This window comes from Poecilia reticulata, chromosome 23 (genome assembly GCF_904066995.2).
Source record: "Poecilia reticulata chromosome 23, P_reticulata-male-v2, whole genome shotgun sequence".
NCBI classification, from domain to species: domain Eukaryota; kingdom Metazoa; phylum Chordata; class Actinopteri; order Cyprinodontiformes; family Poeciliidae; genus Poecilia; species Poecilia reticulata.
In genome coordinates this window covers 14,947,264-14,974,329 of record NC_088852.1, presented here as the reverse complement: position 1 = coordinate 14,974,329, position 27,066 = coordinate 14,947,264, and the positions used below count along the sequence as shown (strand labels likewise).

Genomic DNA, 27,066 nt, shown 5'->3' with positions numbered 1-27,066 from the left:
TTTGATAATGAATCTTCACCCTCGCCCCGCCCATGAGCAGCGTTGCCTCGGCGACAGCAGGCTTGCGTGATGACGTCGGATGTATATGAGCGCAGGCGGCGGGATCTCTCTCCCTTTTACCGCCATCGGAGCGGAGTCTCTTTCTTCAGACTACCTAACTGCGCAGCGCCGCTAGACCAGTTCATCCTCCGGCCGCAGAGCGAAGGTAAGCGACAGCGCTTGGGAAGGGCTCGGATGCCGACGCCCCAAACCTTTGCGTTGCCCACGGAGTTCAATTTTTTGTCAGCTGGCGAAAACGACGCGAGGAAGACGTTTATCGCTTTGCTAATGCTAGTCAAAACGAGATAGCGGCAGCAGCCATTGAGACGGGCTCCTCCATGATGTGATAACGTTACACGCCTGTAGAGGAATAAAATAACCGTTCTCCGTCTCTTTGTTTTACCGGAATATCTTAACTAGTTATTCCTCTAACATGACAACACGTTAGGATAATTGCTATAAGCTTCGACGTTTATAGCATTTGTTGACACGTGTTTAGGTTCTTGCATTTTCGGACTTAACGTTATGTTTTGGGACGGTAATACACCAGGTGGGGAGCAGCGGGTTGGACTCTAGGAGCTGACCGCACGCGGCGACCGCCCGGAGTCTTGCATAAGACAAAGGGTTAAAACGTGGTGTCGGGGACATAGCGACGCTTAGTAAGTGGACCACATTATGTAGCTGGGGCAACCTGCCTGCCTGTCTGACTGAGATGTTCCTCCCACTTGTTCGGACTGAGTGGTGCGCATCAAGCTAACGGCATAGAAGCTAGCTAACTAGCCTGAATTAGTGGAGCTGCTCGGCGGCAGCAGCGGGAGGCCCGGCTGGAGTTCCACCGGGTAACACACCGGGGCTAAATACTGACCTACATTTATAGGTTGACTTGTGCGTTTTGGGACTTTTTTTTAAAATTTATTTACATGAACGCTAAATGTTGACACACGCGCAGCCTCCCATCCAGGCTTAGACTAATGGTCTGGCAGACCTCAGCGTGCAACACGTGGTCGTGGCCGGGATTAGGAGGAGAACGGCTCTCTACAAAAGAAAAGTTGGGCCCAGTAATCTGCTGCTCCGCGTTGCTGTCCCTGAATACATTTCTAACGCACCGGGGTTCCACTGGGGGAGCTGGGCCAGGAGGGCCTCTGCTGCCCCGGAGACCCGATCCTGGATTAACCAGGTGGTGATAAATCAATGGATGGATCTTTCTAACTAAACATGTTTTTATTTTTTTATTTTATTGTACAAGATTAAAATGCTAAACCAGAGATAATAGAGATAATATTGGCTTAAAATAAATTCTTTAAAAAACGACTTTTTAATATGCCATATGGGCACATGTCATTAAAGTGGGATAGTGAGGCAAACATTTTCATATTTCAAAATCGGAAAGTCATATTATATTGACTCGTTATACATGGAAGGACGCCTCTCCACTCTCCCTGCAGACTGTTGTACCTTGCTGTCCTAATGAAAGGCCACATTTAATTCAACCTGAGTGAACCATCCAGCAATAGTGCACAAGTTTTTATCCATGAGACGGATTCATTGGCATTTGGTGGGATTCCAAGCCTAGAGAATCTTTTCCAAACTCTTAAATGGACTTGACAGTCTTTTTGAAGATGCTTGTGAGACCTTTTCTTCTTTTTTACTGTACCTTTTCCTTCCTCTCAACTTCCTTTTTTTATACACATGAGCAATCAGCTTTTCCTTTTCTTTTTTAATGCGCCTTTAAAATAAAATCTTGTGACTGCATCTCGCTTCAGTCGCAGGTCTTGGGACGTGGACTCTGAAATCAGGCTTGAAACATTTTATTTACAGATTTTATTAAACGCAGAAGGTGGTGTGCTTGTTGTAAGAGCATTGTTGCAGCAGCAATTTTTATTTTTTTTAGTCTGAATGTTAAAACTGCTGGATCAAAACAAAGATGTCCTCTATGTGATGGAAGAAGGCCAAGTTCTCTGTCTCTGGCATGGTAATCTATTCTTCCCAGCTCAAGTGGGCAACGAGTAAATGTGTAATGGTTTAAATAAAAGCTAATGCTAGTGGTGCAGCCTACACCGACATGATTATTAACTAAAAATGGAGACTTGGACATAATTTTTTGGTTACACTTTCCTTCAGACGACGTGGGCTCAGACTTTGATTGTTCACTGATCAATCAAAGTCTGATTGATCAGTGAACAATCAGACTTTGATTGTTCACTGATCAAAGTCTGATTTGATCAGACACTCAACACAGATGAGTGTTGAGTGTTCCCACTCAACACTCATCTGTGTTGAGTGGGAAGGAACTTGACTGTTTATTAATTATGTTTTTAGCACTGGAGGCTGTTGTTGTAGACCTAAAGTGACAAAGTGAGGATTCTTGAGTGTTTCTCCACCATCCACACAGACTCCAGACATTTCCAGGCAGGTTTCTCTGAACAGAAAGAAAAGACTTTGCTCTCTTCATTGCATGTAATCTCTCTGTGGGAAGCAGTGTGACTTCTGATTCCATTTATTCCTCCTGAACGAGCCATCTTCTTCATACTCGCTGATTGTCATGCAGATATCCTTTAACGACACATTTCTGTAGTGAGCGTCATCGGACAGCGAATCTGTACATTCTCCAATCGTTTGTTTGCATCTGGTCATAAATGTTTAGAGGTGCACTCTAACCAGCTTGTCATTTAGTGTTGCACTTTTTGATAAGAACTATTTATTACTCTTCATTTTATTTAGCTACCTGTATGACTCGGCAATTATAGCCCCAAGAACACAAATATAGTTCTTATAAAGCATCCCCATCTCCTTCTTTCTGACATCGGCCACAAAAAGAAGTATGACATGCACACAATAACTACATTTAATCATATTTTCAAACGTATTGACCTCATTGAACAAACAAGATACAAAAAAATAATAAAATGAACAATTGTGCCAGTACAGTGTTGGAGGTTTTTAAATGGCATTAACTGGAATTTATCATGAGAACTGTGAATCAGAATTCTTATAAGAAATTTACCATAATAAATGATGCAATAAGCCATCCTTATTGCATATAAAAGGTTTTGGCAAAAGACTTGACTTTTTTTTCTTTCTTTTATCTCTCCAGTATCATCAAGATGGCAGACATTGACAAGTAAGTGTCGATCACTGTTATTTAATCCGTTATTTTTCAGAAGGTTTTTAGGTTTATTTTTGTTCCAAATTAAAAGAAACATGCATCACCTCAAACAAAAAATATTCTGCAACAAAAATGTAGCACAATTATATAATATATAATGACTAATTCTGCTATATGAAGTTAATTTAGAAGTATTGCATATGAATGGGAAATATGAAACCTCCCTAATATTGGCGAAAGATTAACTATGAAGCTCAGTTTTCTTGCCAAATTAAAGGTTGACTATAGCATCCTTCGGCCTGAATGTGTTTAGTTTTATCCTCGACAAATTTCTCCCAAAATGTCCCCCTGAGTTAATTGGGGTCACTTGACACCTGCTGACATCACCGATTCAGGTGTGGTCTGCATAATGTCACCTCTAGAGGGCAGCGTTGTCAACCAGGTCTGCTGGCTACCGCCACACATCACTGTTTCATTTTCTTTCTAACGTTTGAGCGACGGTGACTGCGATCCGTCAGGAGGAGCGGCTCAGTGAATGTCAGCCGTCACCGTGGGGACGGATCCGTCTCCCTGACAGCCGGCCATTGATTATTTCTCGCCCCGAGCTGCAGAGAGGCTAAGCCGCTCAGCTGGTGGCGGCGCTTTTGAAGCAAAGTGTTGGAGCTAAAAACATGATTCCCTTTGCAGGTTAAGCAACAAAATTATCACTTATTTTGGAATCATTTCCACTCGGGCTGAAACAATTAATCGATTGAAATAACTACATTTATTTCTGAATGGGCTGCAAAGATTAATCGATTGAAATAACTATCAACATAATTATGAAATGGTTTTTGTTAAGGCTGAAATGATTGATTGGAATAATCGACTAATTTAGTAATGATTAATCGTTGGTATACAAACTCAAAAGGCCATTTGATGGAGGGAATAAAATAAACACCCAATGTATTCAAAGCAGCAATTAAGCCAAAACTATACAAACAATATCTATACTTGCATTTAAGATGGAAAAGGCATGTTTTGTCTACAAGTGTTTTAGCCAAAACTCAAGTGGTGAAGTTTCTGCTTCACCCATTTCTTATCTACTGAAGGAATGCTGCTGCTGCTGCTGCGTTTTGGGCAATGAAATGTTTTTCTCATTAAAAAAAGAGGATTTTAATTATTTGTTTGCATGTTTTAATGTATTTCTAATATTGTATACAAAAGTTGTTTGAAAATGAAGGATCTGTAGTATGTGGGATTATAAAAAGTCAAATTTAATCAGAATAATCGATAAATCGATCTTTAAAATTATAAGTTTCTCCATGTGATGCTGCTGCTCTATGTCCCAGTTTACCTGCTGAAATGTGTTCAGTGACGTTTCTGTGGACTGCAGGAGTGTGAAGTGTGTGTGCTTTAGCTGACCGCCGTCTCTTCCCCCCCCTCGAGCAGCAAAGACCAGGCTGAGATGGACCCAGCAGACATGGAGGACGTGGAGGACGTGGAGGAGGAGGAGACCGGAGAGGACGAGAACAGCAAAGGTCAGCTTTCAACCACAACAACCAACTTCTCATGTTGGGAGTAAATTACTGGCGTGTAAAATAAATAAATAAATACCAGCGTGGCAGTCATGTTCTTCTGTTTAAACCTAGCATGACGCGCTAATCCTCTTTATTTGGGATGCTGCTGATGTTTATACATTTCCTTTGATGCCCCCGACGCGCTGCTTCCTGTGGAGAGAAACGCTGCTTCTGCCTCGTCCAGTTCAGACTGCTTCTGCATGTAATCTGCAAGCTTAGAATGCTCCCTCTCTCTCTCACACACTCCAGAGTCCCTCTTTCAGGTTGTTTTAGCAGTGAGGTGACAGGAACTTCACCAGCAGCTTTGTTTTCTAGACTATGCCAGTCCTTGTGTTGACGAACAGTTTCATCATCTCCCAAACAGCAGCTGTCCGTTTTTTTTTCCTGTCGTTTTCTTTCCCCCTAAAGAAGCATTTTTGTTTGAAAGCGAGCAGCTTGAGAAACGTATGTTTATTTGATTCCTCGTCTCCTTTAATCTTCACGCCTGCTGGCTGAGATTTGATAGGTGCTAGCAGCGTGTGGAACACAGCAGCTGTGCTAGCTCTTATCAGAAGACGACGCCACTTTGTTGCTAAAATGTGTTCTGTAGTGAATTTGCATCACATTTTATCTGACTGGATAAAAACTCTACAACACTTTCAGACCATGTTTTTATCTCGTTAGCTTCCCTGAACCTGTTAAAAACGTCATATTTTGAGTGAACTCAAGATGGCAACAGCAGGCAGTGCTCAAGAAAACGACAGATTAGACGCATGTATAATTTTTTTCTCTTTAAATCTGTTTGCTTGCAGCTCGTCAGCTCACTGTGCAGATGATGCAGAACCCACAGATTCTGGCTGCGCTGCAGGAAAGGCTGGATGGCCTCAACGGCTCCCCATCAGGATACATGGAAAGGTGGGAGACTCCGCTTTTCCCAACGCTGAGAAATGTGTAGAGTAGACTGTTTTTGGAGAGCCTTAAACACTAATCTGAAGTATTATCTATTTATTTACTAAGGAAAAGTAAGGTGGGTTTTTTAGTGTTCTTATCCAAATTTGGTAGCTTTCCCTCATCAGATATGCGAGAAATTAGATATTTATGTGAAATAATTGAAGCTTAAATGTAAAAATATGTAGATTTTCGAAGCTGCCATGTAAAAACGAGTGACCTAAAACAACGTAAAATCCTTTCTTTTTATTCTAGTAGTGTGTAGTGTTGTCATGGTGCTAAAATTGTAAACTTGCTGGACGCATTGTCTTGTTGGCTTTTTGTGTACTGCTAAAGAGCAGTAATATATTTATAGCTACAATACTTAAATGTGGGTTGGACATTTTCAGCATCGGGGCAATTTTGAGTGCTTTACATGATTTTAGAAGGAAAATGACAAGCAAAAAAACATTACAGTGCGATGACATAGAGTTGTAGAATGAATGCTGGGATGATCACAGGAGATGAAGGAATAACCAGAATCTAGTTTTAAAATGTGTTCAAAGATTTTCCATTGTTTACAGTGTTGCATAAAGCCTCCATGTTTCTCAGTTGGTTTTAATGTGCTGTGAAGGGCATTCCTCTGGTACGCATTAATAATAATTAGAGGATAATTGAGTGAGCGGTTACTTGCACACTGAGGCTTTCGCCAAAACTAAACTCAAGGAACAAAGAGAAGACGCACTAATCAGAACAAGTTATGTCGTTCTGATTTGTCATCAGCAGCTTGGATGCAAACCCTTTTTTTTTTTCCTTTTCAAACACATGAAAAATTAAGAATACAACTATTTTCAGTCAGTTTTTTTATAAAGCTTAGAGACATTCTTTGATGTATAAAACGGATTCCGATTTTTTTTTTCTTCCCCCAACTGGAAAGCATTAGAAAACCAAAAATCAATTCAGCCCCAGTAGCTGCTGACATACCATTTTGCAAATTGGAGTTACAAAAATAAAGTTTTTGAACTTGATGGGTTTTTTTAAAAAATGAAATTAGTGTATTGCAAAACTGCAATGGAAATACTCCCCCCCATCATGTAATTAACTTGATGTTACTACTGATGGAAAATGCAAAGAAGACAGCAGGAAGTGGCAGGAGGATGATGACACTTTCACGTAAACAAACTAATTCACGTGATTTTAATTGCGTTTCTTATTTAACCGAAACACCGCAACTGTGAAATTGTTTTTCAGGCATTGGCGGAATATTGACTAAGTTTTGCACACATTTATAATCTAAGCGCATCTAATGAAAACCTAAAACTAGAGTTGAAGGACACCAGGAAAACATGTCATTGTGATCTCTTCAGTTCTAGCCTTGGAGTCAACGCTAGGGAGAACTTAAATACATCACACCTGATATACAAGTGAATCTCAAACATGAAGCATTATCTGTTATGGTTGTTGTTGTTTGTGCACTCCTCAGTTTGCCTGTTTTCTTTGCGTTCAAGTTACAGAAATGCTGAACGTCGCTCAGCTTCCGTTCTCCTCACCTACAAGGTTTTCCTTAAAGTCGAGCCGACCCTGTCTAAGCCTAATTGAGCTCAGCTGTTTGGTTCTGTGGGAAAACCTCTCTCTCTCTGTGCCTCCTGCTGCTCCCCTCCTCAGCTGAACCCCCAGCCAGCAGCTCTTTGATCAGTGTGTCGAGTATTTGGCAGTGGCCAGTGAACTCACCAGTCCCATCCCTGCACTGAGGGACCAAACACACTCCCTCGCCAGCATCGGGCTGGCACTTTAATTTGCTGTGCAGCAGAGAAGCCCCCTTCTGTACTGGCTCTGTCCAGCTTTCAGCTGGGTGGGCGGAGCTTCAGGAGGTTTAGACGGTGACATGTGAAGTAGATGGAGCAACTGGAGACCTGGTTGCAGTTGTAGCCCCCCTCAACCCTCCCGTTTCTTTTCATGTTCCAGCCACAAACAGCAAGTGGATTTGATGGAGCTGCAGCTTCAATTACAGTAAATGTTTGTGCGGATTGTTGCATAAAACCCAAAAGCTGACAGTGTTGTAGTGTAAATGTTAGCAACACATTAGCTTATTGTTAGATGAGGAATGACCTCCTTTGTTCCATATTGCTGAATTTATTTATTTAAATTAAAACTGTAGAATTTCACCAGAAAATGTTAGGTATTAAGGTAACAAAATAAATGATTCAATAAAAAATGACTGTAAAACTTTCTATTCTGAATTCTTATTTGCAGTTTGAGTAAATTACTGGCAGGCAGATTACTGACTTTTATTTTCTTTTTGGCTTGATAAATGATGGTGGTGAAGTTGATCTTTTTGGCTGGATTATCTAACAAACTAGTAATCAATAACATTAAATGAGGTTGATTACTGTTTTTTTTTTTTTTTTTTAACTCTTGGAGACATTTATTTTCTTTATGGTTTCGGTTGCGTTTTATCTCATTCCTTTTTGAAGTCACTACTTTGCGTTGGTAAATCGGATGCCATCAGAAACCAGCAGTTTCTGCATAACAAGTGAAAATATAACTTTCCGGAGTCCAGCAGTGATAAAACGGTTTAGTTTATCGTCCTTTCAGTGCGTCTACCTTCAGATTAGAGCTGCTGTTTACAAGCCGTTTTGTTCCTATAGGAAGTTCCTCTGTGGGGATCTGTAGCCATCAGCTGACCCCTCACACCACGTTTCTGCTCCCCACAGCTTACCAAAGGTCGTAAAGAGACGCGTGAACGCTTTGAAGAACCTGCAGGTCAAATGTGCCCACATTGAGGCCAAGTTCTACGAAGAAGTTCATGAACTGGAGAGAAAGTACGCGGCCCTCTACCAGCCCCTCTTTGACAAAGTAAGTTGGTTTCTCTCTTCACATATAGCGCTGCTGAACCCATAACTTTGTGTTCCGCGGGTCTGGAGAGACTGTTTGATTTGAGACCAAATCAAACATTTGTTCCATTTTCATCTGCTGCTGTTCGCCTTCACTCTGCACTGTAAAACGAGACAAACCCTTTGAGAAATTTGTTCAACTCCTCACCTGTGGGTGGCGCTGCACCAAGAATTACTGAAATGACATGAAAATCTCTGAAGGCACGAGAGAAACTTTCTTCACGAAATGAAAAAAAAGGTGGTGTAGCAGTTGTAGGATTTCTTTCTCTAGTAGAGACTTGCCAGAATGCCCTGTGTTATAGTTCGCTTCCTGCTTTTTGGAGCAGTCCTGCTTGCATCCACATGTGCATTCGAACTGCGCCTGAGTTCACTTCAACTGAACAGAGACCAAGTTCCTAGGCTGGCCAGAGTTTACTTTCTTGGTTCGATTGTGCATTCGCACCTTCCCAAGCGAACTAGAGTTAGATTGAAGCGAACCGAACAGGACTGGTGTGAATCCACCCTTAGTCTTGACCTGCGTTTCCTTAGTTATAAGCCAACATTGGCATTCTTAGATTTGATATTTGTTAAAAATGATTGGCTGCTGTTCCCCATGAGCAACAAAGGCACTTCTTTCCTCTGGTCCAGAAGTCACCTGGTTGTGGTTTTTGGGACAATTTCACAAAAGTTTATACCAGTGGAAACACAGAGAAATGGTTCTGAACAGTTCCAGAACCACTATGGGAGCCTCTGCTCTCTCCCTCCACCTCTGAAGTGTTTTCCTTCATCAATAAATGCCTCTAACTCTATCCATTTTTTATTTATAATTAAACCAAAAACATCTTTTTTTTTTTGTTTGTTTGTTTTGCACTATTTTGAGCTAGACATAAGAAAAAGCTGCAGTGTAAAAGTAAAAATGAGTATTATTCAAAGGTTCTACCTCTGGAAGTTGCAACTTGCCTCCTGTTTAGATTCAACTAGTTGTAGTTGAGACTACAACTAGTTATGCTCCCAACACCTGCTAATGACTTCTTTCTGACTCATCTTTTCTTTTTCTTTTTTTTTGCAGAGAAGTGAGATAGTGACGGCAGCTTATGAGCCCACAGACGAAGAATGTGAGTGGAAGACCGATGAAGAGGAAGAGCTGACAGTAAGTAAGCAGGTACAGGTGACGTATACAACCGCATGCTTCCTGTCTCCCTCCAATCCAATCACATCTGTCCATCAAATATCAATGAAGACGAAAGGCTTGTCAATGCTTTGTCCTGTCGTGTTTTCCCCTTCTGGTTCAGGATGAGATGAAGGAGAAGGCCAAGTTGGAGGAAGAGAAGAAGGACGAAGAGAAGGAAAACCCCAAAGGCATCCCAGAGTTCTGGTTAACAGTTTTCAAAAATGTGGACCTGCTCAGCGACATGCTGCAGGTACAGATTAGGAAATGAGTCGCAAACCATGCAAATATGAATGGTTTGCTGCCACCTGCTGGCCGAGACCTGGTGGTCCATTAAATGGCATTATTTCCTCTTTCAGGAGCACGACGAGCCCGTTCTAAAACATTTACAAGATATTAAAGTAAAGTTCTCCGATCCGGGACAGCCAATGGTGAGTCTGCATTATTTAGACTGTTAAAACCAGGAAGTGAAATGCTATGTTTGTTTGTTTTAATCTGTGCTCTCTCTCCTCAGAGCTTCACATTAGAGTTCCACTTCGAACCCAACGAGTTCTTCACAAACACAGTGTTATCGAAAACCTACAAGATGAGGTCGGAACCGGACGAGAGTGACCCCTTCTCCTTCGACGGGCCGGAGATCATGAGCTGCGTTGGGTGAGCGGTCGCTCCCACTTTTGATTCTCACAAAGAATGCTTGTTTTTTACCGTTTTTTTTTTTTTTTTTTTTCTTCCAAAAGATGCACGATCGACTGGACGAAGGGAAAGAACGTCACGTTGAAAACAATCAAGAAGAAGCAGAAGCACAAGGGCCGCGGCACGGTGAGGACCGTCACCAAGACCGTCCCCAACGACTCCTTCTTCAACTTCTTCACCCCGCCTGAAGGTAAGAGACGGCTTTTAAATTCGCTCAAGGTTTTTTGTTTCCGGTGGCTTCAAGCATCTTTTTTTTTGTTTTTGTTTTGTTTGCAGTTCCAGAAAACGGAGAGTTGGTAAGTGTTGCGGCGCGTCGTTTCTTCTGTGACGCTGTTGTTTGGAGTGTGAGACGTTGATCGCTTGTCTTCAGGATGAGGACTCTGAGGCGATCCTGGCGGCAGATTTCGAGATCGGCCACTTCATCCGGGAGCGCATCGTACCGCGCGCCGTGCTCTACTTCACCGGCGAGGCCATAGAGGACGACGACGATGACGTGAGTGTTCTCTCCAACAGGACTGGGCCAAATGGCTTAAAAATTAAAACCTCACACTTTTGTTTCTTTTTGTACAAGATCAGATGTTTATATATTTTTTTGGTTGCTTTCTTTTCTTAAAATTAAATGACAGAAAATATTTAACCGTTTTTTTTTTTTTTTTTCATTCATTGCTTCTGTGAGTTGGACGACAGTACCAGGGCCAGGCTGTGAGAATTTTAATGACAAGAATAAAATAGTCATAATCGGCAGGAAAAAAGATGCAATTTTACCAGGAAAAACTGTTATTCATGTGGTTCTTCAAAGTTTTACTACTGATGATAATTTAATGCTAGTCTTGTAGAATTATATGTAAAATTTAGACAAAAGTACAGCTTCACAAGATGCTCAACATTCCTCATTTTAATTTTTACTTTTCTTATTTGTAAGAAAATGAGAAAAGTGTGAGCATTTTTTTTTTTTTTTGCTCAAAATTACAATTTTATTCTGCTTGCACTGAGACTTTATTCTTTTATTTTGACTTTATTGTTGCATGACTCTGGTAATTAAAAAATAAAGACACAGTCTGTCCTTAACTTTCAGAGCTGACCTGAAATCAAAAACACAAGATGGCCGCCATGGCTGCACTCGCATCACTCTGAACTATAGAAAACCCCACAAGTGCATAGTGGGAAAAAAAAAAAAGAAATCAAATTTTTCAATTCATCACCCAGCCTTTACTCTTGATCACGGTAACATATTTTTTGCTTCATTGTGGCTTCAAGGCTCTAAATCTAAAGCATTTCTTCTTCTTTCCTCTCCTGTTCCAGTACGATGAAGAGGGTGAAGAAGCAGACGATGAGGTAAACATGGCTTTAAAGAGCTGAAATGAGGCGAGCGTTGAAGCAGAGTTGCTCACGTAAAGCTGCTTCTCTCCAATCAGGAAGGCGAGGAGGAGGCCGACGAGGAGAACGACCCCGACTACGACCCCAAGGTGAGCTGGCGAGAACACGCTGTGATGACTTCCTCTAAAGATCTCTGGTGTCCTGAGAAAAGACCTTGCTCAGCAGTTCCCTGCTGTCAGCTCAGGACGCTCCAGGCAGAAGGCTAGCTGCAGCTAACGTTAGCGCTACACCCGATCTCTCTGCAGTGCACTTTTCACGTTCTTGGGGGTCCTGAGCCGCAGCAGGAGAACAGCTGTCCTCCCAACACTTTTCAGATCTCAGCATACAGAATACACTCTGTCAAATTCAGCTGATTCACAGCCACTTTATCTGTGGTTTCCCCATGAAAGACAGGAATATAAACAATTTATTTTTTTTCTTTCTTCCTCTGCATTTCATCTTTTAACAGTCGCTTAAAATTGAATGCTGCATGCCGAAACTAAAATGATAAAAATAACACAACTACTCTCCTTTTAAACAGGAAGTGATTAGTCCTGTGAGTGCTTTAGTTGATTTATTTTCTTTTTTTTTACATAATGTTGAACACTTACAATGTTATAGTATTTTCATATCCAAAATTCTTATACAGTTCATTTTTAATTACCATATTGTCCTGTTTAGGAAGTGCTGTCTTGTTTATGTAATTATTCTGATTTTATGTCATTTTACCATTTTATATAATACTGATGATCATAGCTCACAGCTAATGAAACCCCAAAATTCAGTTTGTTAGAAAATTAGAATCACAGAAAAGCAGCCAATAAGAGAAGCCTGATTAAAAGTGTGACCAATCCGCACGCAGCGATTGGTTGCATCAGTTACTGAATCAATGTGCCACAGATTAATTTATTTTGTGCCACAGCTTTGAGATGAACTTGAGATGTTCTGAAAGTCTAGCCTGCTTTGAAAGCAACCACCAGTTCATCTTTGCTGTTCAGTCTGGCGCCCCCTATATTCCTTATAATTATTGACTTGGACTTTGTGTGTTTTTTTGAGCAGACCTTGAAACAGCAGTTCTCCTTGAGATCCAGTACCTGGGGAAAAATTAAAACGTTCATCCCTTTCTCACATTTTCTACCACACTTTTTCCTTCCACTCATCTTCCCATCAAAACTTAGCAGTGATGTGAACTGCTTATTTTTCTAAGAAACTGAATTCTGGGTTTTATATAGTTTTAATTGTTGAAACAAACCAATGACTGGTGTAGCTCCATGCAGGTAGCAGGTAGTTTGTAGGGCTGCTTCACGGCTCTGATCCGTTTTCTGTAGCTCTTATTTCTGCTTCCTCCTGAGCTCCAAGGTCTTTTGACATTCTGTATTCTGCTGGTTGTGCTTTAGGTTTGTTTCCTGTTCATTAATGTTTCTTCATCTTCAGTCACTTGCATCTTTTGTCAGCTACTCTTTAAATTTTTCCTCACTAGGTTTAAATGGTGACTATAGACAAATAACCCTATCCTGGTAGGTACAGCTTGCGATTTGTCAGCTTACTACCATCAACCCCCCCCCCCCTCCCTGCCCCACCATCCTGCCACTTTGATTCATTTATTTTTTTATTTTTTAAGTTTGGCTTTCCTTCTTTTGGTTTCCATCCGCCGTCTCTCTGCACTCCCCTCCCTCTCCTCCTCTTCCTCCTCCGCCGCCGTCCTGCACTTATACTAATCCACCAGTTTGTTGTTGGATTTAAGTTTTTTTGATTTTTTTAGTTTAACCCATGAGATCAGTATTTGCACCTGTTACCATTTCTGTGTATTGAATCTTGTCCAGCCCTTTCCTGTTTGCTTATTTTTGTTCCTGCTGTGGTGAAATTCTGGTTTCCACAAACACCCAGAAAGGCTGTAGGCGACTGCCAATTCCATTTTGTTGGTACCCATGAAAGATGTGCAGCAAAAACAAACCTGGAAATAAGTGTTTTATTGCAGTAGTGTCATCTCACTGAAAAAATTGAGGAAACTCTGGCTTTAAGGGTCGAAGCTGCCCAACACTTTGTGCCCAATACTTTTTTTAAATTTGTATTTTGTCATTTGTCTTTTTAACCTTGTTGAGACTGCTTGGCATCGTGAACTAGTCAAAATATGATTAACAAAAATCTGGTGGCCTCCGACCATAAACACACATTAATGGATCATCACTGGGTCTTCTACCAGGATCACGATCAAACCAACACAAAATAAACCTGCCATGACTCTTATCCACAAACCAGGCATGCAGTAAAAATAAATTTTCTCAAGTTGGAGAAGGTGTATTCTAAGACTTGAGTATCTAAAATTAATCAAAAAATGTTTAAAAATAAAAATTTGCATTGGTCTTAAAGTTTGGAGGGACATGCAGACATCTTCATTGCATTCTGTAACGTGAGGCGGATGAAGTTGCTTCTAACTAGCTCCTGATTTATCCTTGCTAACTAAGCTAGCTTGTTTTGATAAATCCAAATTTATCTGCAGCTAACTAACGTTTGCTTTTGTCACTGGTTTACTTTTGTTTCCAGCACAGAGCAATGGAGAAGGATCTGTTAACCATCTCCTATATTTATTTATTTTTTTTGTCTTGAGTTTCATTCAAGGCTTTATTGAAGTCTTAAACTTGACTTGCCGAAACCTGCAGAGTGAGATGGTGCTTCTGCTACTGAAGTTTAATTTGAACGCTTTACACACATCTCAACCAGGGGTGCCAATAAATGTGACAGCAAAGTATTTGGTGTCTTACTGCCCATTAACATGTCATTTGTTGTCTTATGCTACATGCTAATCTGCTTTAATGTCAGACATGATGGCCAAGTCATTTCAGGTCACCTTAAGATGTTAACCTGAGAATTGGATGTTAGTCAGCAGTAATCATGTGCTTTCTATAAAGAGCTTTAAAAGAAATATATTTTTTTTTATTGGATTGCTATCAGAGCTGATTGCAGAGACACCCAAACCAAAGTGTGACGGGACACTAGTTCTGTTTGGGAATTCCTGGTTTCTGTATCCTGAGATGTGAAAAGGATTTGAAGTTTAGTTTCTGTTGTTGCCTCACATTGACAAAATAAGCTACAAGCATAATTGAAGGTTTGTTTTTACCTCTCAGTTGTAGTTAATCTGATTTGAGTTGTAAAAACATATTTTCTGTATTTTTATCCGAAATGAGAAGAATCTGCTCTTAGGTTTTAAATGTGCCTAGTAGTAAAAAAAAAAAAAAATGCAGATTCTGCACTTTTCTGTGGATGAAGTCATGATGGAAAATCTGATTAAAAATGAAGCTCATCAAAGAAATTTTAGGGGCTTTAAAATTGTAAAACGGGCAGGCTGCTTCTTTTAATACCATTGTACAGACTGAGGAAGAGGCCAAGTGACCAGGGTCCAAACCAAACACTGCATGTTGGCGGCATCATACCAGATGTCAAGCACAGCAGTAGAGGAGTGATGATCTGGACTTGTTTTGCCTCCAAAGGATTTAGGAGGCTAGAAGTCCTGAGTTGATGCTCCTCAGCCACCAGACCGGACATGAATACCTTTCTAGTGCTAGAGATGCTGAACACAGCAGAATGACTGAAAAGAATAAAGTAATGCAGTGGCCCAGTCAAAGTCCAGACCTCAATCTGATTGAGGACCTTGTGAGATGGGACTTGGTCCGGATAGTTTAAGTTTAGAACCTTGTAAAGAGTAGACTTGTAATGATACCCAACCATTTGGATGAAAAGAATCAAAACTTTGTGATAGTCGCAGAAAAAAAACCCCATTGGGGACATTTCCATTATATAACTGAAGGACTTTAGTCACAAATATAGTCGTTTTACTGAGTGTCCTCATTGGTCTGAAAAGCCCTGAATCAGGGCATCGAGTTCTTACAAGCCAAATAGACGCTGCTCACCGTGACCTTCCGTCAGGCTGTGTGACCTCTACAGCTTCAGGCTGCTTGTTGACCGTGGCTTCATGTGTAGGCTGTCTTACTGTACCACGTACGGAGGTTTGGTGTTGACACCCCACCCTGTTGTGATTTGTTACAGAAGGACGGAACCCCCCCAGCTGAGTGCAGGCAACAGTGAGTCCTTGCCTGGCTGCGATGAGGATCAACTGCACTGCACTGGCTTCTCAAATAAAATAAAATTTAAAAAGTACAAAAGGAAAAAAAAAACAAACAAAAAAACATACAAATTAAAAAAAAAATAGTTACTTATCGCCTTATAATGTTTTGTATTTTTCTTGGTAGGGAATTTGAAGAAAAAGTTTCCAGATTTTTGTTACGAAACCAGTGGTAATATACTGCGAGCTGTTTGGCTCAATATACATGATATTTTACTAGACCCGTTTCCTCCTCGTCCTCCTCTGTACAATAGCTAGACGACAGGAAAATGTCGCCCTCAAACAGCATGACCTTGTTTCTTCACTGCTAAACTAGTTTGGGTTCTTGTGAAGTTTTTTGGATGTGTTTGCTCCTAGACAACAGCTGTGGTTTAGACTGCAACATAGTGACATCAATTCACGCCACCCCTGACCCCTTCCTATTGTTGCCCCTTCCTTCCCACCAATGTCCAGGTTGGTTGGTTCTGGCTGTCCTAGGTGTTCTGTTTTTTTTTTTTTTAATTATTAAAGGCGCCTTGAACGCACTTGAACTAGCACTGTAGCATTGCCAACATCAAACATAGGACCTGCAACTTGGGTGTTCATTCCCGTTTGCCCGCCTTTTACTTTCTCTCCCCAAAACGGACACCAAAGTTGTGTCCGCCTACTGGAAGCGGCTCATCCTCAAGGCTTTCCCTCTCGATACATTCCAGTAAGCAGACTGGCTCAACGACAAACCTCTTGGTCTGCCGCTGTTCAACTGGACGGACTGTTAAAATAGATCAAAACCCCACTGCTTGTGCCGACCTCCTTGCTCCTAGGACTAGGCACAAGCCCGGTAGAGTCTCTCGAACATTCCAGGGATTTCTGTTGAGTAAGGACTTGGCAACCAGTCCCGTAACCTCGTGATAAGGCTTTTCTTAGGCTCGCTGTGGCGTGGCTGTCGTCTATTCTATTGCACTTTGTACTAGTGTGTGGTGTACCAGTGGTGTCGCGTCTCATCAGTAGCAGAGTATTCCTTGTAAGCAGCACTTTGTCACTCTCTGTCTAAAAGGACCAGAGGGGACGATGGACAGGTAACGACGCTCTGGAGAGCAGAAGTTGTTGCTCTCTGGTTTTTAAGTGCATTTCCTTTCCTACAGAAAGAGGCACATTTTCAGAAGCTTTATCAAATCTTTGGGCAGATGTAGCACAGGGGATGAGCAAAAAGTGTCGGAGTCACCTTCCCTTACTACTGTCCCCCGTTTATCACCCTGACCTCTTGTGTCGCCAACTTGTCCAGACTAAAGCCCAGCGGTTGAAGTCCTTTGTACATTTATTTAATTCACTGTGAAAGGGGGGGAAATCACACGGTCATCGTTTTGGCCAATTACCTTCCTCCATCCCTGCTTCCACCTTCTTCCTTTTTTTTAAAATTTTCTCCTACCAAGAATGCCACAGAGAGTACGTCAGAGCAATACTTAAAGCCAAGAAGGGACTATGAAGAGGAATCCTAGCCTGCCACCCTCCTGGTGTCTTTAGATGTTGGTTGTGTTGGACCTTACCGTGTCCTCTGTGGAAAGCCGGGGGTATCTCTTATTCTGCAGGGAGCATTCACATCATATTCATTGAGAGAAGATGCGACTGGGCCTCTGTATGGTCACTCCTGAGCAGCTGTTGTCAAGGCGAAATGCTATGCTACAAAAATACTAATGTACTCAATACCTGTACGTGTATGTTCCTGAATAAATTGGTTAAACATCTTTCTTGTTTTTTGTTTTTTTTCTTGAACAGTTTGTTGCAGTCATAAATGACAAAGGGGATATTTAGAAATCACAAGTTGATTTCTCCTATGGATTTTGGAATGGAGCAGCCTTAGTCGAGATGCTTAAGCATACAAACTTGAGTCTTTTCTGTAGGTTCAACAAAAACTGACTTTAAAATTAACCCTCGCACAATACGAGGAGCACGGCAGATGTCTGTCGGACAACGTAGAAGCAAGGGGGGGAGTTGTCCCGTCAGACTGTCGGTGAGACTGTTTTTGAAACCACACTAAAAACAAGCCTTGTAAAGGCTCACGCATGTTTTGAGGTGACTGCTAAACTGCACACGGTTTCTTATGGGATCCATTTGACCCCATTTCTTAAGGCCCATCTGCTCTAGCTTTCAAATATGGTAAAGCAGAAAAACGAGAATCTTTAAACTCCTTTACTCACGTCTGTATTAGGTACACCAATGGTTTTCTGGCCGATCTTTTAAAAACCTGACCTGCCGATTCCGATTTTGGACGATGAGATCAATTTAACATGGCACGGCTTGGTCAATCAGCGGTCTCCCAAAACAAAGGAAATGGGGAAGTGGATGGAGCAGGTTTGTTTCTCACAGGAAGATCTAGAATGGTGCGCTCCCTCCATTTCTCCTGGAAATAATTGGGTGCTTTAAGCTCCGGGTCAGGTCAAGAATCCACAGCATTTTTAGCAAATTATAAAAAGTTATTTTAAACCATGATGAGATGAGTACAACCACAGTGGCTGTGAATCATCCACTCCAGGTCCTGGTCATCTCATCTCATTTATACTGAACTTAATTTGGGTACAAAATGGCGACTCCTTCTTCAGGACGTTTTGTACCCTCCATGGAAAAGTTTGATATGAACTGATTAAAGCTAACGCTCTAATATATATCCTGTCTCATGGAAAGAAATGTGATGGCTGCTGTTAACCCGGTGCCACCTTTTATACCAGGAGATGGTGCAATGCAAAGTTTTCTGGAGCAGACAAAAACACTTTGCTTAACAGCTCAGGAAAATGAACCGACGTTTTCATAGGAATGTCAAAAAAATCTCATTGAATTGTCTGAAATTTGTCTTGACAAAGAAATGAATGAAAAAAGTTCCGACAGGCACCCATTTCCCAGATAAAGACCAGTTTATTTGCATCTTCAATTTTAAACAATGGTAGAGAAATTGAATAGAATATTTACTACAGAAACCACGTGGAGCTAAAGCACCGTTTGCTATCTGGAAGATCAGTACCAACAGGTTAAAAAAACATTCATCTTTAATCAAAGTTGCTCTAAATCAGTTGTGGAGTCCTTCAAGGTTCCTTCCTGGGTCCTAATTTATTAATATATAATAATGAACTCCAAAGTTTTGACGTTTTTATTTTTTGTATTTGCAGATGACACAAATGTAAACTAAACTGGAAGCCACATATTAAAAACATTAAAATATTTAGAACTTTTTCTTTCACAAAATAAACATTTTAAACCAAAACTATTCTTGTTGTACGGTCCCTCATAGTTCCATACATTACTTTGTTTCGAGATTTGAGAAAAATTGCAGTACATATTAAAAAAATAAGAAAGGGTTCCGTGGACGTTTATTTTTTTCGCGTCAAGTTCCGCCAGAGGGCGCTGTGGTGCTTTATTTCAAACACATGGCACTTCATGAACTCTTACGGGGTTTGCACTGGAAATGGAATATGACCACTAACACATCAACCAAGAAATATACAGTAGGAAAAGACGATCCGCAGCAGTGATATAATTAATGCGACATCGTGGAAGTAATGCAGATTAGAACCAGTTAGTAACGGATGGATGTAAAAACAGCCTCAAGGATTCAAATTTGTAGTAAAAAGTAGATGTTCTCCTGCAAACTTTAAAAAGGCAAGCAAAAAAAAAAATCTCAGGGGAGTGAAGATGGAGGTCTCGCTGTATAGTATAAAGGGGAGTCTTGATGACCGGGCTTCCATGGTCTCGGGGGGTTTTACTCTACTCAGGGGGGCGGTGCACTTCTCCAGACCCCTCCCGCCCCCAAAAGCCGCTCCACAAACAGTGACCGGCAGGCAGACTGCTAGTCAGGCGCTTCCTCCACATCCAGCAGCCACAGCTGCATCCCATGCCCGCAGCCTCTCCGGGATAGAGCGCCATCGATCAAGCAGCGTCCGTGCGTCCATCAGGCTGGAGGTCCGCAGCGGTCGGCCGAACATGCTGGAAAACGGGAGGAAGGTGTACAAGGAGGGTCTGCTGGAGAAGCGGAGCGACGGGCTGCTGCAGCTTTGGAAGAAGAAGCACTGCGTCCTGACCGAGGACGGCGTGCTGCTGCTGCCGCCCAAGCAGCACGATCACCCGCAGCAGCAGCAGCAGCACGGAGGAGGCGGCGGCGGCGGAGACACGGGCAAAGTCAAGGAGCTTCACTTCGCCAACATGAAGACAGTGGACTGCGTGGAGCGGAAAGGCAAGTACGTCTACTTCACCGTTGTCATGACGGAGGGGAAGGAGATCGACTTCAGGTGCCCGCAGGACGAGGGCTGGAACGCGGAGATCACCTTGCAGATGGTCCAGTACAAGAACCGGCAGGCGATCCTGGCCGTCAAGTCCACCCGGCAGAAGCAGCAGCTGCTCGTCGTGCAGATGCCCGGGCAGAAGACCGTCCGGAGCTCCCCGAGCGTGGCGTGACCCGCGGAGAGCCCCGCACACACCGGCGCGCCTTCAGCGGTAAGACAATGGGAGAAGGATCCGGGGGGAAGGAGAAAGAAAAGAAAAAGCAGGCATGGCATACTATAAATTACAATAAAGGCGTTTGGACTCAATTTAATACTTGTTAAGAATCACAAAGTCTAAAAGATATTCATTGAAACGGCTTGCAAGTTAAAAAGTGCAGTGGGCCAAGTTAGTAATTTAAAACGCGGGAGCTTCTGAGGTGTTGCTGCGTAGAATAACTTCCAAATTTGCACCATGATGTAGTGCGGCTCTCGCTGCTCCACTCAGATTTCCACACACGTGGCTTTTCTGTGGCAGCAGCTGATTTGTGAGCTTCTGACACAACTTGAATGTGTGTGCACCCATAAAAATATAAATCAATTGTGTCAACTATTTTAAAAAAAAAACAAAACTGGTGACAGGAAGTATATTCAAGTGCCACATCAGCCCAATTTAGTTTTTCAAACAGGGCCGACCCAAAGTTAAAGGGGGGCCTGGGTTGGAGTTGATTCAAGCCCCCAACAGCTAGCACAGCAGCACCTTGTGGATCTGTTTTTAGATGACTCCAATGACATCACTATAAAATTATTTCCCCCCCTTATGGTATAATTCGATGTTCATAAATTTTTCATTGTTTTAAAAATTTTAATTAGAATTAACAATTTCCCCCAAACATCCTGTTTAAACAAAAATAGTACAAGTTTAAAAGTTGCCTCATTCTCCATAAAGTACAATTGACAGCAAAACAAGGTGTTAGCCTGTTGGCGCTAAAGGCTCTTCTTAAAAACTATATACACCACATGGGGGCGCCAATTCTCACTGACTAGAAATGCTAATACGCAAAGTATTTAAACTTTAGAGTTTTTGAAGTAAAGCTCCACAATGTAGCTTCCTTACTTCTTGACAGATTTTGTTGGTTTTTTTAAACATAAATAAGCACTACGTGCGGTGGAATGCTAGCTAGCAACTGATCAGATGGGCACAATATTTCTGTTGATTTTGGCTATTTAAAGCAGAAAAAGTGTAAAATCTTCACATTCCTATGAGACACATTGCTAGGGCTGATTGCCGTTGTTTCCCTGCTGACCCATGGGCATGCCAATGAGCATGCCAACAGTTGCATCCTTTGACCCCTGCTGGAGATATCAGTGCTCCTGATGAGGTGTGACTCCTCTGTAAAACCACCTAGAGTTAAGGAAACTAGGTGTTTTTTTATGCAGAAAACCATATCAGACACAACTGTTGCCAATAAGTTTTGTAGTTTCACAGTAGCCTTTGCCTGAACTCCTCTAGTGAGATCAGAGGAGACCACAGACCTAATGGGCATTAGGTCTATGGATTTTGTAATTATGCTTACCTTTGCTCTGTAACTGTAAAAACAGTTCTATTGTTGTGCCCAGAGTCGGGTTTTACCTTTCCTCTGCCTCTCTGTGTTAACCACAGTCAGTCTAATTCAGTGTTTTTCAACCACTGTGCCGCGGCACACTAGTGTACCGTATTTTCCGGATTATAAACTGCTACTTTTTTCCTACACTTTGAACATGCGGCTTTTCTGTGTATTTTTCTTCAACCACCAGGGGGCTCTTTAGCAGGAAGTGAATCATTGGAAGTCAAAATTGGAAATCCAATTTCCAATTTTGAATTTTGTTGAGAACACGCTAATTTTCATTTAGAACAAGCACATGTTAGCAGCAGGCACGACGGAGAAATGTTTTCAAACTCCTATGATGCAGCTTCTAAATTGAGGAGAATCGATCTGGCAGTACAGGAGGGAAATAAAACCGCTGCACGTAAACTCGGCGGGAACAAAACCGGATTTGGAGACAGAGAACACTGTCCTTAATATATCCAGCAGTTATTAGGATGCTGCCCTCTGCTAGGTCCTTATGGGAAACCGAGAGCGGCAGAGATACCAGCGGCATAGACATCATATACGTTAATGTCTATGACCAGCGGCCTGTTGCCCGGTGCGGCTGATATATGTAAATTTCCGGGGGGATGAGGGGGTTAAAAAAAATTGAAGGTACGGTTTATAGTTTGGTGCGCTCATAGTCCGGAAAATACGGTAATTGGTCTTAAAAGATTTTTTGAAAACGAATTGATTTTCTGCAAATACACACGACAGTGTTGTGTCTCTGTTCAGGTGTATTTTTGAAGTGGACATGTTAAGTGCAATTTGAAATAAGAAATGTAAAATACGATAAAAATAAATTTTTTGTGTTTATTTGATTCCTATTCAAGACACTTTGATAAGAATGACTATATATGTAATATAGGCGGCTACAGAGTATCTTTGTTTCCATTTTTGGTTGGTGGTGTGCCTCGTGATTTTTTCAATTAAAACAATGTACCTTGGCTCCAAAAAGGTTGAAAAACACTGGTCTAATTGATTCTTATCCGCAGGTGAATTTGACACTCAGCCGAGGAAGACAATGAACCCAGGCTTCATCTCCCCCTGCTGCTGCTTCACCAAGCTCCATTCTCCAGGAGAACTGAACACCCCACACCCCAATTCATGATGTGGTCTCCACATACCAGCCCTCCCCCTCCCCCCAGCCCTCACTCCTCTTTTCAGTACAGAGACTTGCTTCACAAAAGACTGATGGACTAAAAGCATGTGAGAAAACATCTGTATTCTACCGTGCAATGGGTTTTGTCCCTTATTTATTAGATGTGTATATATTTTTTTATATATATATAAAAAAAGAAGTTGTCTGAATGTCAAGTGTGAGAGTCACTGGAGGTAAGCATTCGGTCGACTTGGACTATCTAACGAACTGGAACCTCGAGGGGAACGTTTGGTGATGTTCCCTAAAGGTTACGGAGCCTGAAACTTTCAAGAGACGATGACGAGGAAAGGCTGGCCCGGTGACACGCCGGTCCTTCCTGTAGCTTTTAGGGAACGTTCTCTCGACGTTCCCTGGGGTGGAACGTTAGTTGAACCAGCTCGTTATGGAGAAGATGCCTCAATGCTTCTGGTTTTATTTTCTAACAGAGCCAAAGACTCATTTGATACATTTCTCTTGTTGCGCAGTATTCCTCTCACTTCACTAAACATGTACAGATCAAGAAAATGATTGCGCTCTGCGGATTGACGGTTGGTTTTATATGCTTGATTTCAACGGTGTATTTTAGTGTTTCCATTGGGTGCTTTGGTTGCTTTCCGCAACTTTATTTTGCTACATTTGTGAATTGAAGGGAAAGCTGTTGATATGTTCTTAAATGATGGGTGTACTCTGACTTTTTAACCTTGGACAATAGGGTTAAGGTGACTATTTCAAAAACTGAGCTGCTTCAGAGACCGTTTCAATGCTTGGATTAAATCTTAGTGGAAACATAACATTACATTAAACTTAGACACCAGAATTGTCACAATCAACAAAATTGTTATCATGACTTGAGGCTCCTCTGATTAGGAGATTTAGGCAAAGCTCTTTTTCTCAGCTACAGAAACTAGGAATTTGTTGAAATAAGTTAGCATCTGAGTGATTGGCTTTGTTAGCTTACTTTGTTAGCTTAGTTCGGTTTGAATGCTGAAGTTGGGAATTTTTTTTGCTTTGTTAGCTTACCAATAGCTGTCCGTAAACAGTGCGACAATCTGACAATCTGTATTGTCAAACAAGCTGTTTTTGACAGTGTTACTATTGCTTATTTGACCAAATACTAAGCTAAAAGCTATTAGCTTGGATCGCAATTTCCTGCCTAGCAATGCTATTAGCCTTAACGAACACAGCAATGGGCAAATCTCACTTGGTTTTGAACACAAACCTGGAATGCATTTGTAGAACCATTTTAAAATAAAGCAAAAGTGATTCCTAACCAGCCAATATTCAGCTTGCCAACTATTTGGTGTCAATTCCTTAAATTGGTGTGCCAACTCCTGTTGATAGCACTCCTGGCGTGACAGGATCCTAGGATCATAAATAACACCATCATAATACAAGATGACAAAGTCATTTGATAATATTGATGGTCACAACAAAAAAATGTTTTCCTGATCCCCATAATTTAAAACCTCTTTACACCGTCTCTGTTTCAAGTTGTCTCATGCTGATTTGTAGCAATTTACTGAAGAGGGACAGCTAATCCTTATTCATTACTTATAATTAGATCCAGACAGCTTTTGTATGACTCGAATAACAGAACAGCAACCATTTGAAACAAACTTTACATTTTAGTAATTGCAAAAAGAAGGACACAACTATCCAAATCAGTCTCTGTTGCAGCTCAGTTTTTGAATGTTTGGAAAGAAAATCACTTCTGTGCTCAACAGATTGAAGGCATGGGAGAGTTTTTATGAGGAAGTAAACGTATTAATACATATAAAGGTGGCGGTGCAGAGCAACAGTCAGTGCCACATGTCAACCAGAGGCTTCAGAAATGTCTTGTGTTCCACCAGGACGTATTTTATCTCACTGTGGCTCATGATGTTTCCTCTTTCCTGGGCGGGTCTCCCACCACTCGCCAGCGTACCGCAGTTAATCCAGCACATGCCTCTGTGTTGCTGTCATCTTCCACACAGGGCCAGAGCCGTGCCCTTTATCTGACGCGGCCGGCGCGATGCTTCCCCGACATGCCTTCCTGTTTTCATCATTCCGCACTGTTAGGAACCACTGTCCAATTTCTTATTTCCACGGAGATTTATTTTCATACCTCGAAAAGATACATTCCATTAAAAAAACAAACAAAACTAAAAAAAAAAAAAACAACTAAACCCGCCCAGCGTCTTGTGTGGTTTCTGTTTTTTTCCCCCGCAGCAGCAGATGAATGGCAGGACCCTGTGGCTCTGTGGGGTCACGATAATGACCTGTTTAAGTGGCTCCCACTCAGTCAGTCTCCAGCCTTTCAATCCTTTACAGCCGCTGAACCGCTCACCCCGTGTTTCCTGGTCTAAATGTAGCTGCCACACAGAGAATTGAATTTCACTGCCAGTTGCTGCTCCTTAGACAAACTGCCAGTGTGTAACGTGAACGTTGCACGTGGCTTCGGACACCCTGTTGTCTGAAACCCCAGTTAATTCAATTAAAGCGGGCCCGTGTGACGGCACCTTCGCTGATCCGTGGAGGGCTTTATGCTGCATCAGCGTAATGTCGCTCAAAATTAAAATCTGGATTTCACTTTCAGCTGCTGCCTGCATCCATTACGCAGCTGTTGGTTCTGTTGGTTCTTGAGAACACAAAAAGCAACAGAATCATCGGTAATGGGTGTGCACAGTATTGCACGCAGGTTTTGTGACATTAGCATTACAAGAAATGTAAAAAAAAAGCAAATGGATTCATGACCCTTTGAATCCATTTCAAAGGGTTGGAAAAGTATTCAGGCTTATATGTTCTCCATTAAGCCAGGTTCAATGTTTGTTTTTATTCCCGGTTATTGAAATAATATTCAACACTGATTCACTCATATACCTTTGGCCACCTTTACATTTCATCCAGCTAAATTCTGAAGAAATTTCCCATCAAACGAACAAACTAGCATGCTAACGTGACATTCTGAAGCTAGTACATTGCTAGCTTGTTTGCTACGTTGCTTTCCTCTACGATCTCTGAGATTTACTACAAAAAAAATGTCTTTGATGAACTCTTGAGTATTTTGAAGAGAAATCTCAGGCAAAGTTGAGTTAGTTTTTTCAAAGTAGAGTTTTACATGTTGACAGCAAAGTTAGCGGTCTACGTTAGCGGTCTACAAGCAGTCATCTAGCGTCAAAAAGCCTGGTTTGGTGTTAACAGACAGAGAGAGAGATTATGTTCTGTGTTTAAACAGATACATACAAAACATTTATTGGACATGAATGAGTTTATAAAGGGAGCCTCAATTAGGCACCATTTTACGACAAAGGGTTAGCTTTTTCTGTCTGGTGACGCCCTGACACTGAACCCCATCTACTGAATTTCACAAGACACGTGAAAATAAAAACACAAGAACGTGCGCTTGTTTCCAGGTTTTGTTTTGCGTAGTCAAACATAAATTACAACCAATTAAAAAGCATGGAAAAAAAGTTTAAACATTGAACTTTTTCATTGGTGGCTTTCTGCAGAGATCGTCTTCCAGCGTGGAGAAAAGATCAACAGGAAGACAGTTTAAGTCAGAGTCCCTGCTGCTGTTGACAGACCTCTTTGAACAAGCCGCTGCAGCTGCTCTTCAAACATTACTTAAGAAGTCTTTGCTGGGACTCGGAGTGCCGGATGACCGCTAACTAATTTCTCACCGGCAGCGGCTGTCTTTGATCGGGACAAAGTTGTGTGAACTCGTGACAGCAGGCGCAAGTGGCTGCAAGTGATTTAGGAAGTGCATCCAATCCAGACATGCGGAGCCTCCTGGGGTAGCTCAACTGGGGCTGTTTTGACACAAAACTTCAACAAACTTTTACAAAAAAAGAAAAACTTGTTCATGCCTTGTGCAAGGATTCATACAGCATAAACCACTCCAGTGAAGGCTGTTGAACCCAATGTCAAACCTACCTACCTACTAAATCTTTGTTGGTACTTTTCATGCTTTTTGGCATGTAGAAGACACGGCAAGCACAGAAGAAAATGGTCTGATTGGATGAAACCAATCTTTCCACATTTCCGCTGTGACACATGGAGGAGGTGGCATCATGCTATGGTGATGCTTTTCTTTAGCAATTACAGGGAAGATGCTGTGCTGACCAATGGTATAGGCTGCAGGTCAGCTGCTCAAAGCTGACCTAGCTGTGTTCCCGAAAACGTTGAAAAAGACAACAGGAAGTAGTAGGATGATAGCATGTCGCACAGTTCACGAAAACTTGTATAATTCGAATGTGTTGAATCCACATCCCTTCT

General features: G+C 41.7%; 2 protein-coding genes across 6 annotated transcripts; both read left to right on the top strand.

Moving 5' to 3' along the window:
• Positions 1-62: 62 nt before the first annotated feature.
• Positions 63-17,541, top strand: nap1l1 (nucleosome assembly protein 1-like 1). Of its 5 annotated transcripts, XM_008401371.3 has the most exons (16): positions 63-205; positions 3,134-3,160; positions 4,577-4,665; positions 5,496-5,598; positions 8,325-8,466; positions 9,553-9,645; positions 9,776-9,904; positions 10,011-10,082; positions 10,166-10,305; positions 10,389-10,534; positions 10,621-10,640; positions 10,715-10,837; positions 11,647-11,679; positions 11,760-11,810; positions 13,181-13,217; positions 15,745-17,541. In XM_008401371.3, exons 2-15 carry the CDS (start codon positions 3,144-3,146, stop codon positions 13,184-13,186), a joined length of 1,164 nt encoding a protein of 387 aa, XP_008399593.1. In that variant the 5' UTR covers positions 63-205; positions 3,134-3,143; the 3' UTR covers positions 13,187-13,217; positions 15,745-17,541. The 5 variants fall into 5 exon arrangements, with proteins under 5 accessions (XP_008399593.1, XP_008399591.1, XP_081460159.1 ...); XM_008401369.3 differs by lacking the exon at positions 13,181-13,217 and having other exon boundaries at positions 9,553-9,633; XM_081604033.1 differs by lacking the exon at positions 13,181-13,217 and having other exon boundaries at positions 9,553-9,635; positions 9,772-9,904.
• Positions 17,542-19,528: 1,987 nt separating this feature from the next.
• Positions 19,529-24,977, top strand: phlda1 (pleckstrin homology-like domain, family A, member 1). The gene is made up of 2 exons (XM_008401372.3): positions 19,529-20,278; positions 22,667-24,977. Exon 1 carries the CDS (start codon positions 19,532-19,534, stop codon positions 20,237-20,239), a length of 708 nt encoding a protein of 235 aa, XP_008399594.2. The 5' UTR covers positions 19,529-19,531; the 3' UTR covers positions 20,240-20,278; positions 22,667-24,977.
• Positions 24,978-27,066: the final 2,089 nt, after the last annotated feature.